General features: G+C 51.0%; 6 protein-coding genes across 6 annotated transcripts; 3 read left to right on the plus strand and 3 right to left on the minus strand.

Annotated features, from left to right (window-relative positions):
- Positions 1–1,097: 1,097 nt before the first annotated feature.
- Positions 1,098–2,078, plus strand: SNOG_04563 (hypothetical protein; the record flags this gene model as incomplete). Its single annotated transcript, XM_001794926.1, has 1 exon — positions 1,098–2,078. The coding sequence occupies one exon, from the start codon at positions 1,098–1,100 to the stop codon at positions 2,076–2,078; it is 981 nt and encodes a 326-aa protein (XP_001794978.1).
- Positions 2,079–2,418: 340 nt separating this feature from the next.
- On the minus strand, positions 2,419–3,231 carry SNOG_04564 (hypothetical protein; the record flags this gene model as incomplete). The annotated part of the gene is made up of 3 exons (XM_001794927.1): positions 2,419–2,791; positions 2,937–2,985; positions 3,039–3,231. 3 exons carry the CDS (start codon positions 3,229–3,231, stop codon positions 2,419–2,421), a joined length of 615 nt encoding a protein of 204 aa, XP_001794979.1.
- Positions 3,232–3,498: 267 nt separating this feature from the next.
- SNOG_04565 (hypothetical protein) lies at positions 3,499–4,143 on the minus strand (the record flags this gene model as incomplete). The annotated part of the gene is made up of 2 exons (XM_001794928.1): positions 3,499–4,012; positions 4,097–4,143. The coding sequence occupies 2 exons, from the start codon at positions 4,141–4,143 to the stop codon at positions 3,499–3,501; spliced, it is 561 nt and encodes a 186-aa protein (XP_001794980.1).
- A 637-nt stretch (positions 4,144–4,780) lies between these two features.
- On the minus strand, positions 4,781–6,238 carry SNOG_04566 (hypothetical protein; the record flags this gene model as incomplete). The annotated part of the gene is made up of 4 exons (XM_001794929.1): positions 4,781–5,428; positions 5,484–5,668; positions 5,718–5,907; positions 6,059–6,238. The coding sequence occupies 4 exons, from the start codon at positions 6,236–6,238 to the stop codon at positions 4,781–4,783; spliced, it is 1,203 nt and encodes a 400-aa protein (XP_001794981.1).
- Positions 6,239–7,168: 930 nt separating this feature from the next.
- On the plus strand, positions 7,169–7,475 carry SNOG_04567 (hypothetical protein; the record flags this gene model as incomplete). Its single annotated transcript, XM_001794930.1, has 2 exons — positions 7,169–7,212; positions 7,292–7,475. 2 exons carry the CDS (start codon positions 7,169–7,171, stop codon positions 7,473–7,475), a joined length of 228 nt encoding a protein of 75 aa, XP_001794982.1.
- Positions 7,476–9,004: 1,529 nt separating this feature from the next.
- On the plus strand, positions 9,005–10,231 carry SNOG_04568 (hypothetical protein; the record flags this gene model as incomplete). The annotated part of the gene is made up of 1 exon (XM_001794931.1): positions 9,005–10,231. The coding sequence occupies one exon, from the start codon at positions 9,005–9,007 to the stop codon at positions 10,229–10,231; it is 1,227 nt and encodes a 408-aa protein (XP_001794983.1).
- Positions 10,232–12,612: the final 2,381 nt, after the last annotated feature.

A 12,612-nucleotide genomic window follows, 5' to 3' on the forward strand; every position in this document is an offset into this window, starting at 1 on the left:
CGTACGCGGCTCCTCTACACCGGCCCTGCAGTATAGTCTCAGAGAAACGGGCCGTACCCGACCGACGTCTAGATGACTGCTATCAATGTCAGTCAAAACAGATCACGCTTGCTTATCCACTACTTGCGAATGATATATAAAACACTCGTTAAGATCATCTATGTATAGTCATCCAACTGGTCCTTTGATCTTACCTCAGGCTACAGTTGTGTAGATCATCTCCGCTGAGGGCGTTTACCTCAGCCAATGTATTGAACATCCAATAAGAACGTGAGCTTTCTCTGTGGAATTGTGGAAGGATCAATCGAGCATCAGCCTGCAGCTCTTCTTACACCACACTGGAAAGCGCCCCGTGAGTCAATATACGCTGTCCTCATGTATAGGAAAAGCTTCAACTTAAGTGAGTGATCTCCTTGTTCTCGACTTGCGCTCTCTATTGCGGGCCTTCGACTCCGATAGCAGAGATTGAGAGATGATACTATTACCGTTGCTGCTGCTCCTTGGGGGCGTACCATGCTCTCTTGCGAGCCCGCATCGCAACATCGGCAGGGGAAACATTGCCATCATACCAAGCGCTTCGCCGACAAAGCCGTCATTACCCTCCGCAACACTGGATCAGAAGCAGCATTCCAAACATGTCAACGATTTCTACAAGCTCTACGGATGGCTCAGACCCAACACGATAGTGCCGGACGAAGATCTAACCAAAGCCATTCGGAAGATACAGAGAGTGCTTGATGAGCCAGTGGACGGAATATTCAGCGATAAGATGATGGACATTATGACAAAGCCACGTTGCGGAACAGATCAACCATACAACGCGACTGCAGCTGAAGCGCCGGCTGGGTTGCACAGGAGATATGTAGTCTGGGGATCGAAGTGGGCGAAGTCGACTGTTACCTGGCGATTCGATAGTTACTCTTCTGATCTGCCTCAAGCGCAGCAACAGTCAACTGTTAGGTAAAGACGCCCATGCTCCATCTATTACGCTGCCTGCTCCAAGAGCGTTCAATCCTTGAATTACTGTTTCGTTCACTTCCCTTTAAACAGCATATTTTCATCGCTGACGTGATCATAGTGCCGCCTTTGCATCCTGGATGAATTTCATGCCTATCGTATTCCAACAAGCTGCACCCAATGCCAGAGCAGACATATATATCAAATTCAAATCACTGGGTCGCGAAGATACCCGCTACGGCTTCACATCCATGGTCTCTGACGGTGTCTATCTGCAGTCAGGAAGTATCAACGTGACGCTAAACGATGACTACGCGTGGACCGACGACCGTCTGTTCAGCTACACCGCAACCCACGAAATCGGCCACGCACTTGGTCTCAGTCACAGCGCAGTGGAAGCCGCGGTCATGTTCGCTTACTACGGAGGTCTGATCCGCCCATTACATCCCGATGACAAGATGGGCATACACGAGATCTACGGCTGGAAAACACCTCAATGGAGTCGCATCGACGCAAACAGCGGAACAAGAAACATCATGCAAGTGACCTCAACCGCATCAACAAGTTCAGTCAACGATGGACTCTACCAACTGCGTTCGAATGGCCAAATCCTCCGCTACGCCAACAGCGCCTGGTCCAGTCCCGACAACAACCCCGACACTATTCAAATCGCTGGCGCGGCAGGCAAGCTCTACCAGCGCCACACCGATGGCAGCACATATCTCTGGACCGGCACCAGCCAATCCTGGACCCCCATCGGCGCCGCCTCAGAAAACGTCATAGACATCGTCGCTGCGTCAGATCAGCTCTACTCGCGCCGCAAAGACGGCTGGGTCGTGCGCTACACCGGCACAGGCACCTCGTGGGTGACCATCGAACAGCCTACGGCATCCATATCGCGCCAAATCGCTATCACGGACTCCAAAACACTTTGGAATTTGCTAAGTACAGGCGACCTTGTCCGGTCTACTTGGCCACATACTTCTGGCTCCTGGCAAATCGTTGACCAGAACAGCGCCAATGTGGCGATTGCTGTGGGTGGTAATGACTTCTACAAACTGCAGGCTGATGGTCTGGTAGTGTTTTTGAATTTGAAGGAGTACTATTGGCCAGATCATTGAGGATGCGGGCGCGGTGGGGATACATGCGAGCGGGGACTTCTTGTATAGTAGACATGGAGATGGGACGGTTTGGAGATATACAGGCACGCAGTATGTGTGGGAGGAGGTCGATGAGAGGGGAGATGTGGTCAGTGTTGTTGGAGATCGGATGGGCGGGGTGTGGAAAATGGTAGTGGGTGGGGAGATTTGGAAACTGGTTTCTTGATTTGATATTGCATTGTTATCCTCAACACATGAACTACGCGGTTTGCGATGAAATTGCTCCTTGCACCACTTCGATTTCCACATTGCGACCTTGCGGCAATGTAAAAGTTGACGTCCTGAGAATCAGGAGTCCAACTCACCAATCCGAGTCACTGACATACATGAAGTCTTCTCCAGAGCTCGGGTCTTCGCCACGGCTCCGATCATCAAGGAGATAAATAGCTGGACTGGCGCAAAGACACTCGTCGAGCCAGTCGTCCTCCTCCATCTCGACAAGATTCGGACAAATAGTCCTTGCCCGCCCCGCGATGTTCTGCCGCTCGCGCTTAAACGTCCAGTCATTGCCATCAAAGATCTGACGCTCGTACACACGATATCGAAGCAGCATCCAGCGAATCGCCTCGCGCTGCGCAATCAAGCGCTTGTCCAGCCACTTGTTCATCGCGGTTTCGTTCTGGAAGGCAAAGCAGTTCTCGCTGTAGATGAGCGTCGCAGTCTCTGGCGTAGATCTGGCGACACACGCGCGGCAGAGAAATCGCCAATTGCTTGAGATGATCTGGGTGAGCGCGTGTCGAAGTGGTACTACGCGAGATGAGGTGGCGTGCATTGAAGTAGCAGCCGATCCAGTTGGGAAAGTCTGGAACAGAAGCATACTGGAAGATCATGTTTCTGATCTCGGCGGGGAGACACAGCAGTGGCGAATCTGTGGCATTCGCAGTGGTGCTGGGAATGTTGTCAGTCATTTGTTTAGTGGACCTCCGAGAGCATGCGAGACGTACATGGCATCGAGCTTCTTTGACTTCTTCCAACTGACAAGACCTTTGGTGCGTGTGTATCGTTGCTTGCAAGTAAGTGGAGCTCGTGGCTTGCGTGTGGAGCCTGCGTCATTGGCAGCTTTGGCGCTACTTGCAGTCTTGCGTTGCGTGCTGCTGCGGAGCGTGGGCGCCATGTTGTCGTGCACCAAGGGTTGGCGGTGTGAAGAGTGAGGAGTAGGAGTGAAGAAGAAGGTCAATTGGGGTGTGGCGCGTCCGATGGCTGATGTGGAAGGCACGCGTGTGCACGTGAGCGAGACATCACATGAGCACCTACCCTGGTGCCCCCACAACGAGTACCCACGGGCATCGACCCTAGCAACTCGATGCAGTGTAGAAGAGCCGTTGGCATGATACTTGGGTTAGAAAGGAAAGCTTGAGATATGCTCTGCCGAAATGACAAGTCAGGTACTTCTGGATCTTGGTGCAAGATCCAGCCCAGATCTCCGCACTCTCAGCCCTCTTGCAACCTCATCCAGCTCTTCGATACGTTGATCTTGCTCTTCGAGCAAGTGGCGCAGCTTCATGATCATCTGGGACTGCGAGCGAATGATGTCCTGTTGCGAGGCCATGGTTTCCTGCTGCACTTGGATCGTCTGTGCGTCAGATGCGATGATATCCTCATACAGAGTGATAAGAGACGCGGAAGTAGGGTCGGCGCATTTGCTGTCCGAAGTTGGGGATAGTGGGGAGAAGGAGTACGGTGGCGGTGGTGGAGTGTGTCGTTCTGCCCGCTGAGGTCCTTTGGATGGCAGTCGTGAAGACGAGTTTGCTTCAGATGCGTCAGCTTGGGCTGTGTATTTCAGTGTAGAGGAAGCTTTACCAGTCCTCCTTTGTGTCGGATTTGCGCGCTCACTCCCTGCTCTTCCCGGCGACGAACAACCCGTCCTTCTCCCTTGCACCTGTATCGCAGCAACCCTGCACACCTCCAGGTTCAACCCGAAAAACACAAAGGTACATGCACTCAACGACCTCAGCGCCAGCCACACGAACGCGACATACGCCAAGATCTTCGCCGCATCAGGAACACTCATATTCGGATTCGTCATCGTGTGTGCACAAAAGGCGTCAAATTTCCATCACCGTTTCCAGCTTTCCCATCTCCACACTATATATCCAGTCTTCCAGCCTTCAAAGCTAGGATACCCGGCGTGGCTGAGTCAAAGTCGTCGGTGTGGGATGGGCGGTGTCTCGAATCCAGGTGTTCACGCGCAATGCTCACGCGTTAGCGAGTGAGACACTGGCGTCCGCCTGAACGTCTTCCGATTGGTCCAAGACCGAAGACACCACACCCTCATCGATTCTGGTCCACTCGAAATATCCTGCTTTGGGTTTATTGAGGGGGTGTTCGCGCGCTCATAGTGCACACCATCTTGATGGTTCGCGCACCCTTCCGCGACGGGCCGTGGTCATGATCGGTGTTTGTAGGGTCTGGAAGGTGGGGTGCGATGATGGGAGATGTGCGCGGCGTGTAGCGATGGCGCCGAGCTGATATGGAGCATGCGTCCCATTATTGGGGACATGCGTCGCGATATGATGTTTGGAGGGTTGTGCCAATATCGGTTGTTTTTAAGGACAGGCAGCCACGAGAACACCCGTTGACGAAGTGGAGACGAAACGCATAATTAGATCGTAATATTAATATCGCATGGGTATCTCATCTGCACATAACAACTTCCATCCCTTTCACACCATTTCTTTTGCTTTTGGTCGACCGTGCCGTTGCCTGTCGTCATAGATTTCAGACTCTGTCACATCCACCTTCGTTGTGACAGCGATGCGTCCCAAGCCACCGAAACCAGGCTCGCTGTTCAGCCTTGCGATACTCTCCGAACTGTCCTTGCCCTGGTTTGGCGAGCTCCTTCCAGAGGATAGTCGGCTTACATCACCGCCCATGTGCTTCTCCGTGCCTATGGTAGTAAGCATGTATGCATCCTTGCCACCATAGCCTTTGTAGTCGGTATCCGCCGTCTTGTTTGAATGTAATTCGGAATAGTTTCTCGAGCGCTGCGGTGTGCCTGGTCCATAGGGTCTCGATATGTACTTAGAAGGCTCAGTCTTGCGCGTTCCACGTCCGTATGTAGAGCCGAGGACAGTGCGGAAGAGAGGTTTTAAACATGGTAGACAACCTGCGATGATGGCGACGTTGCACTCAATGACTGTCCAGATGGTAAGGTCGCGAGAGTCCCATAGCCAGTCACCCGAGCGGCCATAGGTGGAGACGTATGATAGCTTGACGACCGCTGCAGCAGTAGCGAACATGCCGAGACCGAGGATACCAATAATCGAGGCCTTTTGTCGTCGGTTCATCTGCACGTTCCAGAGCATCGGAATCTGCGTGTCCATTAGCACTATGCGGAGCGGAAGTCTTTGCGTTGCGTCAACTCACCGGTATGGCGACTGAGAAGGCAACATCAGTCAAAATGTTCAGCGCCTGATTACTATAGCTCAAAGACTTGAGTGTCTTTGTGCTCCAACATGTTCCCTTAACGGTCTGATCCCATTGTACACGAAGATCGGTGCATTGCAGCACGATGGTGAAGAAGCACCCAATTGTGTAAAATGACATAAAGCCTATGCTTTTTAGTTGTTTCCTTACACAGCATATAAAAAGTTGACTTACACATGATCCCAATGATCAGCTTCTTATAGAAAGGCTGCACAGCGATGCGGAGCAAGAAGAAGCCGACAGAGAGCTTGGTCAAGCAGATTGCGAAAAGATACAGCGGTTGGGTGACGAAATTGAGTCTGAAAGAGTTCTGAAACTCGTGAATCTCAATGTACTCAATGTGTCGTCCAGCTCCATAGTAAACCTGAGGTATGATAATGCATTGTCCTGCAATACACTTCCCAGTCGTCAGCGTCATGAAGAAGTGAAAATCAGTTTCGAGCAACTGACCAATATCATAGAGGTTACCATAACATAGTCCTTGGTAGAGTTTGTCAGTGAAGATTCCACCAAACGCTGTCGAAAATGCTTACATCCCACCCGACATTCCTGATCATTCGTAACCTCACATACAACCTCGCAATGACGGCAAATAAGGCAGCGATGGTGACCGTCAAGGTGGCAGCAAGGATGGTCGGTCCCTGGTTCTCATCTGGCCGGACAGGTGGATTGTCGCGCTGGGACAATGTGTTCATCGTGAATGCTGCTATAGTGTACTCCCCTACAAGAGGTCTCCTTCTTGGAGGATCAGCAGGTTCCTGGTATATAGTCGATGTCAGTGCAGATAGGCCCCGCATCGTGCCGTGCATACGAAGCTGGAGTGGAACCCCTTTCGGCATACGGCCATGCGACGGGTTATGTGTCAAGGTGTGGCGTGCATGACAAGTCGTCTCAGATGTAAGCGATGATTGAATCAATTTACCCAGCGACTGCGACGCTAAGGAGCAATGTACGCTTCCAACTTCGACACTGTACCACATTTCATTTAGAGGATCGCCGCCGTGCGTGCTTTTAGCCGTACTTGGTAAACTTGATAGATAGATCGCACTAGAAAGGAAGGCGGCTTTTCAACACGAGAGAAAACCAGAGGCAGCAAAGAATTGCCGTGGTCAACGATGAACGAGTAGCGAACCGCTTCCTGCATGCTTACAGAACAAGGTTTCGGGCCTTCTGTGCATACTGAATCTGGTGGGCCAATGGGTATAGAACCGCCAGCTAAGGTGCGGATTCAGTATCCATAGTTGGTATAGGAACAGCCAGGAAGATCCTCTCTCTGTCAGCTCTGCATGTTTTGCAAGCATCGTCTTTAGTCAATGAACACGAGGAGCAGAAAGCCTACAGGGTTGCAACGTGATTGCGGCACTGGACATGCACGTGCAAGACCTGGAAACATATCATCCTTGGTTGGTGACTTGGAAGGTGTAATCAATTATGCAAGAGGCGAACCTCGGCACATTGCATGCAGTGTGTCCGGAGGCTTTGGGCCTTGAGAGATAGAGGCTTTGACGTCCGGGTCATACGGAGTCATGAAGGTATCAGAAACCCGTCTCTGATCCTTCATACCTACTCGGAGTAATGCCTCTTAGTGATCATTCAATACTCGGGTATTACTCCGTACTCGACTAATGGCGGATGGCGATTTCAGGCCCGACAAGAAGCCCCTTCCGCGGTTTAGGCCTTTAAGCCAATCAGCATCCAGGGGCACTGGCCGGAGGGCTCTCCTGAAGAAGCTAAACCTGGGGTCAAAGTATGTTTGTAGCGGCCCGCCCTGAGTGGCGGGCGCCTATCTGGCACGGGAAGCGTGAGGAAGACTTCGATGAAAGTCGTCGAAAGTCGATGAAAGACGATGCCGCCGAAACGAAGAACGAGTTTAATTCAGATGTAAACCGCGCCGCAAGTACCAAAGCTTGGTCAATCAACCCGGCTAGGTGAAGCGGGAGAGCGTCCTCCGGAGATGCGGGTCAACAGTGAAGATCGCTAAAGATCGAGTTGATTCAAGCTCCACTTCTGCAAGCGACTCGATTGGCGCTGCCGGAATGTGCCATTACATAAGCACCTAGAGTCAGTTAGCGCCGGAAACAGGCACCACCGCCTTCCTCCGTCCTTACATCAAACTAAAACACGTTTTATGCATCACTTCTGCCGCCTTCGAGATGGGACAGCGACTAGCATTCTGCTGCAATGAACCGACAGGCTGGGAGGATTCTATCGACCAAGGAGGTAGCGCTGCTGGGATCGGGCGACTCTAGCTGCTTTGTGCGCCAAGCGAGCAAAGCGACAAGAAGATGAAGCTAAAATCTCGCCCGATGTGATTCGCAAGGGACCGCCGCGGAAGCGGGAGATGGGCGAGTCTGGGTGACCCGAAAACGTGCTACAATCATTGCGCAGGCCTTCGTCCTTCCATTCGAATACCACACACGGGACGGCAATGTGGCTCAAAAAGGGATCTATGCCCGGGTATGCACATGTGTGGCGTGGTTGTAAGAGATTTCTCTGAGCTGCCATTGAAGATTCCTGCAATATTGTCCGACGTATTGCGTGTTGAGAGGCTGAAGGTAAGGCCAGGATTCCATGGAGTCTACAGTCAACATATTTGCTTCTGCCATGCAGGCGTTTATGGGTCCCGGTTACCAGTCCTTCGGCTGTACAGATGATGTGTAGACGATCGCGTTCAGCATGACTCTGTCGGGTATTCGCCCCACATCGCGAACACTCGCAGGCTTTCATGGTGTACCGTGCGGGTTATTGGAATCGTTCGTAGATTCTCGTCTTAGCTGGAACAAGGCATGATTGACTTGGTTCTATCGAGCACTCTCCGACTCGCAGCAGGGGCTCAGGCTAAGGAGCGGAAGATGTGTCTGAATGTGGGGAGTCAGTTCAAAAACACATGCTTGGGCTCGAACAACAACTGCCGGCCGCTGGCATACACGTGCCATCGGCCTTGTTCAGTCGCACCATCTGCGGCTAATCGAGCTAGACGCATTGCAAACGGCGTCAATATCGTGTACTAGCTATACTGCTTCTGACCTAGCACGGCAACACAGCCGCGTTTTTCAGGGTCTTTCCTACGTGTATTCGGCGAGAAGTGGAGTAAATTGTAATGCGCCAGGTACAAGTGTATAATTGGCGTCAATGCATGTGAGTGTGAGCTCTAGCCTTCTGCAAGGCGATGCTACGCTCAGATCTGTGCGAGCACCTAGCTGTTCTGCACGGCACCAATCTTATCTTCTTCCACCGATACCGAACAATTTGGTCTTCGCCCCAAGCCCGCATTGCTGAAGAAATGTAACCGAGACGGTGCGGCAAAGCCATTTATATGCTGACAGGCAGCCCGTGGAAATCTCCATCGAACTTTCTGTCAAAGTCGCCCCGGCCCGCGTTTTACAGTTCAGCCTCCTGCATTCCTGCGGATCGTATCACTCTTTACTTCTATCTCAGAGTTCTTGATCGTTCCATTCAAGATGCGTTTCAGCTCTTCCATGGTGCTGACGCTGGTGGCGGGCACATTGTCGTATGCCTTACCGGCTCCTCAAGAGGGTGCTACACTACCCACGGCAGCCTCACCCGATACCGAAGTTGCCGCGGAACAGCTCGACCAACTAGCTCTATTTGCACAGCAACAAGTCAATGCCACTTTATCAGGCAACGATTTGAAGCGAGGGACATGCAATAGCAAGAATGTTGCCGTACGCCGAGAGTGGAATTCTCTAAGCAACCCAGAGCGCAAGGCCTACACCGATGCTGTCCTTTGCTTCCAGGCAAAACAGGCCAAAACCCCTTCTTCGCTCGTTCCTGGAGCGAAATCCCGATTCGACGACTGGGTAGCGACTCACATCAACCAAACTACCACGATTCACTACACCGGTACTTTCTTGGGGTGGCACCGATACTTCACCTGGCAATACGAGCAAGCCCTCCGCAAAGAGTGCGGATACAAGGGATACCAGCCCTACTGGAATTGGGCAAAGACTGCTGAATCTGGTCTTGAGAAATCGCCGATGCTGGACGGTTCTCCCTTCTCCATGTCCGGCAATGGAGAGTTCATTCCAGGCGGTAAAGAAGTTAATCTCGGAGGAAACGGCCTGCCCGACTTCTGGCTTCCTGCTGGGACCGGTGGTGGTTGCATCAAGAGCGGACCCTTCAAGGACATGAAAGTCAACCTCGGGCCAGTTCAATTGGGCCTGACCGACGGTACTTCCGTCTCCAACGGCGATGGTCTCGGCTTCAACCCGAGGTGCTTGAAGCGTGATTTGACCGATTACTCCAACAAGAACTTCGCCAACGCATCCTCCATCGCAAGCTTGATTCTTGGCACCAAGGATATCACTAATTTCCAGAACACGATGCAGGGCCTTCCCGGTTCGGGCAGCATCGGTGTCCATGGTGGCGGTCACTACTCCATGGGCGGTGACCCCGGCCGCGATCTCTTCACCTCTCCAGGCGACCCGCTGTTCTACCTCCATCATGGTGGCATTGACCGCGCCTGGTGGATCTGGCAGCAACTTGACCTTAAGACCCGTACTGGTGCCAGCGGTATCTCCGGTACTGGCACTTTCATGAACATGCCTCCTTCGCCGGACACTACTCTCGACACCGTCATTGACCTCGGCTACGCCGCTGGCCCACCTGTCAAGATGTCTGATCTTATGAGCACGACTGGAGGACCTCTTTGTTACATTTACGTCTAAACTCTTCCAGGGTGTTCTTGTTCTAGCAATGCTGATACCACAGTTACGGTATGGAGTTATAGATTATGACCAATAAAAATATAATATTGTGTAATGTTCAATAGCCCCAATCTATGCATACTATGAAGAATGTCCTTCGTGCCGCGGTGATGTGTGTAGAAGGATGCGACGAAACACGGGTCACCTTAAACCACACAAGCCTACCGGGTAGACGTCTTCCATTGTGTATCCAGTCCTTCACTTCAACACCAAAATAGCACATCTCCACTTCTATTACGTTTCCGCGAAGCCGTGAGGATTGAGCCTGACACGTGCGTGCGACACAAAACCAGTGGCCGATGCTTGCCTGATCCCGCTGGCGGAAGTAAGGTCCGGAAGAAGCTTGACAGCCGCGAGTCGTGAAAGTTGGGGAATCCACCTGGCGTGATTGCGGAGCTGCAGAACATGAGTTCCTGAGTCATGTTCGTTGTGTCGAGTCAGTCTCGGCGTTGTGGGTCGACAGGTAGGTAAGTGGATCGCAATTGCATAAATCTTCGGAACACGCTTCCGCCAATAAAGGCGAAGGAAGCCTGAGGATCAATAACTTTTTCACAAAGCCATGAAAATAGAATTCCACGTGCGCGAGATGTTAGCACGTCACTCGGGAGCGATGGACTTGGCTCTTCGGTCAGTATTTCGGGTATAATACTTTTTTGGCTACTAATCTAAGTTACTGATTGTTTCTGAATAAGACTTCTAATATGCCAGACTTGTACAGAGTACTTTCTTTCGTGACAATCTACGTGTAATACTTCTCTTCTTATTCGCTTTCCGAACTGCGTCAATGTTTACCTGTATCACATCTTCTACGGTACCCAGCTATTTTTTGCTGTTACCTTGCTTTTCAGCAGGTTTTGAGGTTTGCTTCAACTTGCGGAAATGTACTAGCTCCACCTGTCTTAGTCTATCTACCGTGAAAGTGCAAAAAGAAGGCAAAAAGTGTAAATGAATCAGGTCGTTCCCGACTCTAATTCATTTACGGTTTTGGTTAGTTGAGGGATCGAACTAACGACCCCTCAGTTTGAGCCCCATTAAAACTTATAGTGCTCGTGTTTCTACTAAATTACTTGTCTTACGGATGAGAATGTGAGCTTGCTAAGTCATATGTAACGGCCTTTGGGAAAATCTGCAATAAGAATGGAGGGTGAGGGGAATAGAGCGACCTACGGACAGGCAGTGGGTCACATTCAAACTGATCGTTTGCACACTGGAGATGAAAAGGATGGATTCACTATGTACTCCTCCTGCTTGTACTATCTCTTTTAGCAAACAGGATTGCATTTTTAAATGTTCTTCTCAATCCCTCATGCAACGTCGTTGATTTGATGACCCGGGATCAGACTCTTGACCAGTAGTGGTCAAACTTCGCTGTCATATCTGAGTGTTCCACATTGTGTCAAGTTAAATATCACTTGGTCCCAGAAAGGGCTACTGCAACTACGCATGCTGAGGGACCCTAGCTCAGCGTCGTAAAGGGAAGAGCAATCGACGAAGGTATCAGGGATCTCGGGATGTGGCCCAGGTAGCTTTATGAGTGCTCGTACTACACACCATGGGCAGGGTGGCAAAATGGTTCAACATAACGACGTTAGCATTTAGATCCCAACCAGATCTCGGGAGGTTCTACAACCCGCACGTCATGCAAACATCCTATGAATGCGGCTTACTGAACAAAAACTCGGAATCTGGGGCGTGAAATGACCGGTGCCTGTTGTCGTATGTGTCGCACCCCGCGATATCGGGATAGTTTGACTGCTTGTAAGCTCCCAATGTCAATGACGCATTAATTAGTCAACGATTCCTACCTAGGTACATGACTTGAACGCGGACCCTTATCATTGTGTGTCCTACCAAGGGGAACTGCCCACCAGGTACCTATGTAGTCATAAATGTAGCTTACTTGTAGCTGCCTGCAGGTGGGTACCATTGACGTGCACGAGCCAGGACCCTACTCTCACAGTCACACTGTCCCGTTGCAGAAGCAAGATGTAACAGGCATGAAATCTTCCGCAGCTAGGTAGCAGGCAAATACTTAGTTTTGCTGGTTCCAACACTGCCATACTCAGCCTATTACTGGGCCGTACTAAGTACCTAAAATTGTCTCGAGAGAAGTCCCCAAGGTCTCTGGAGTTGTTCACTTTTTCTTTTATATAGCAAGTCCCCTGAATTCTCACACTATTGTATTGTAAGATTCTTCTTATATTGCTCATACCCAGCTTATTAAGTGCCGCATTTTGCAATAAGAAACACGAATGAGGAGCCGTAAGTAGCTCAAACATCGTCTCAAACCACACTACAAACCGCATATGCTACCTGAGATACTCTTTTACCTGCGTAATTCG

This window comes from Parastagonospora nodorum, assembly GCF_000146915.1.
Source record: "Parastagonospora nodorum SN15 chromosome Unknown scaffold_6, whole genome shotgun sequence".
NCBI classification, from domain to species: Eukaryota; Fungi; Ascomycota; class Dothideomycetes; order Pleosporales; family Phaeosphaeriaceae; genus Parastagonospora; species Parastagonospora nodorum.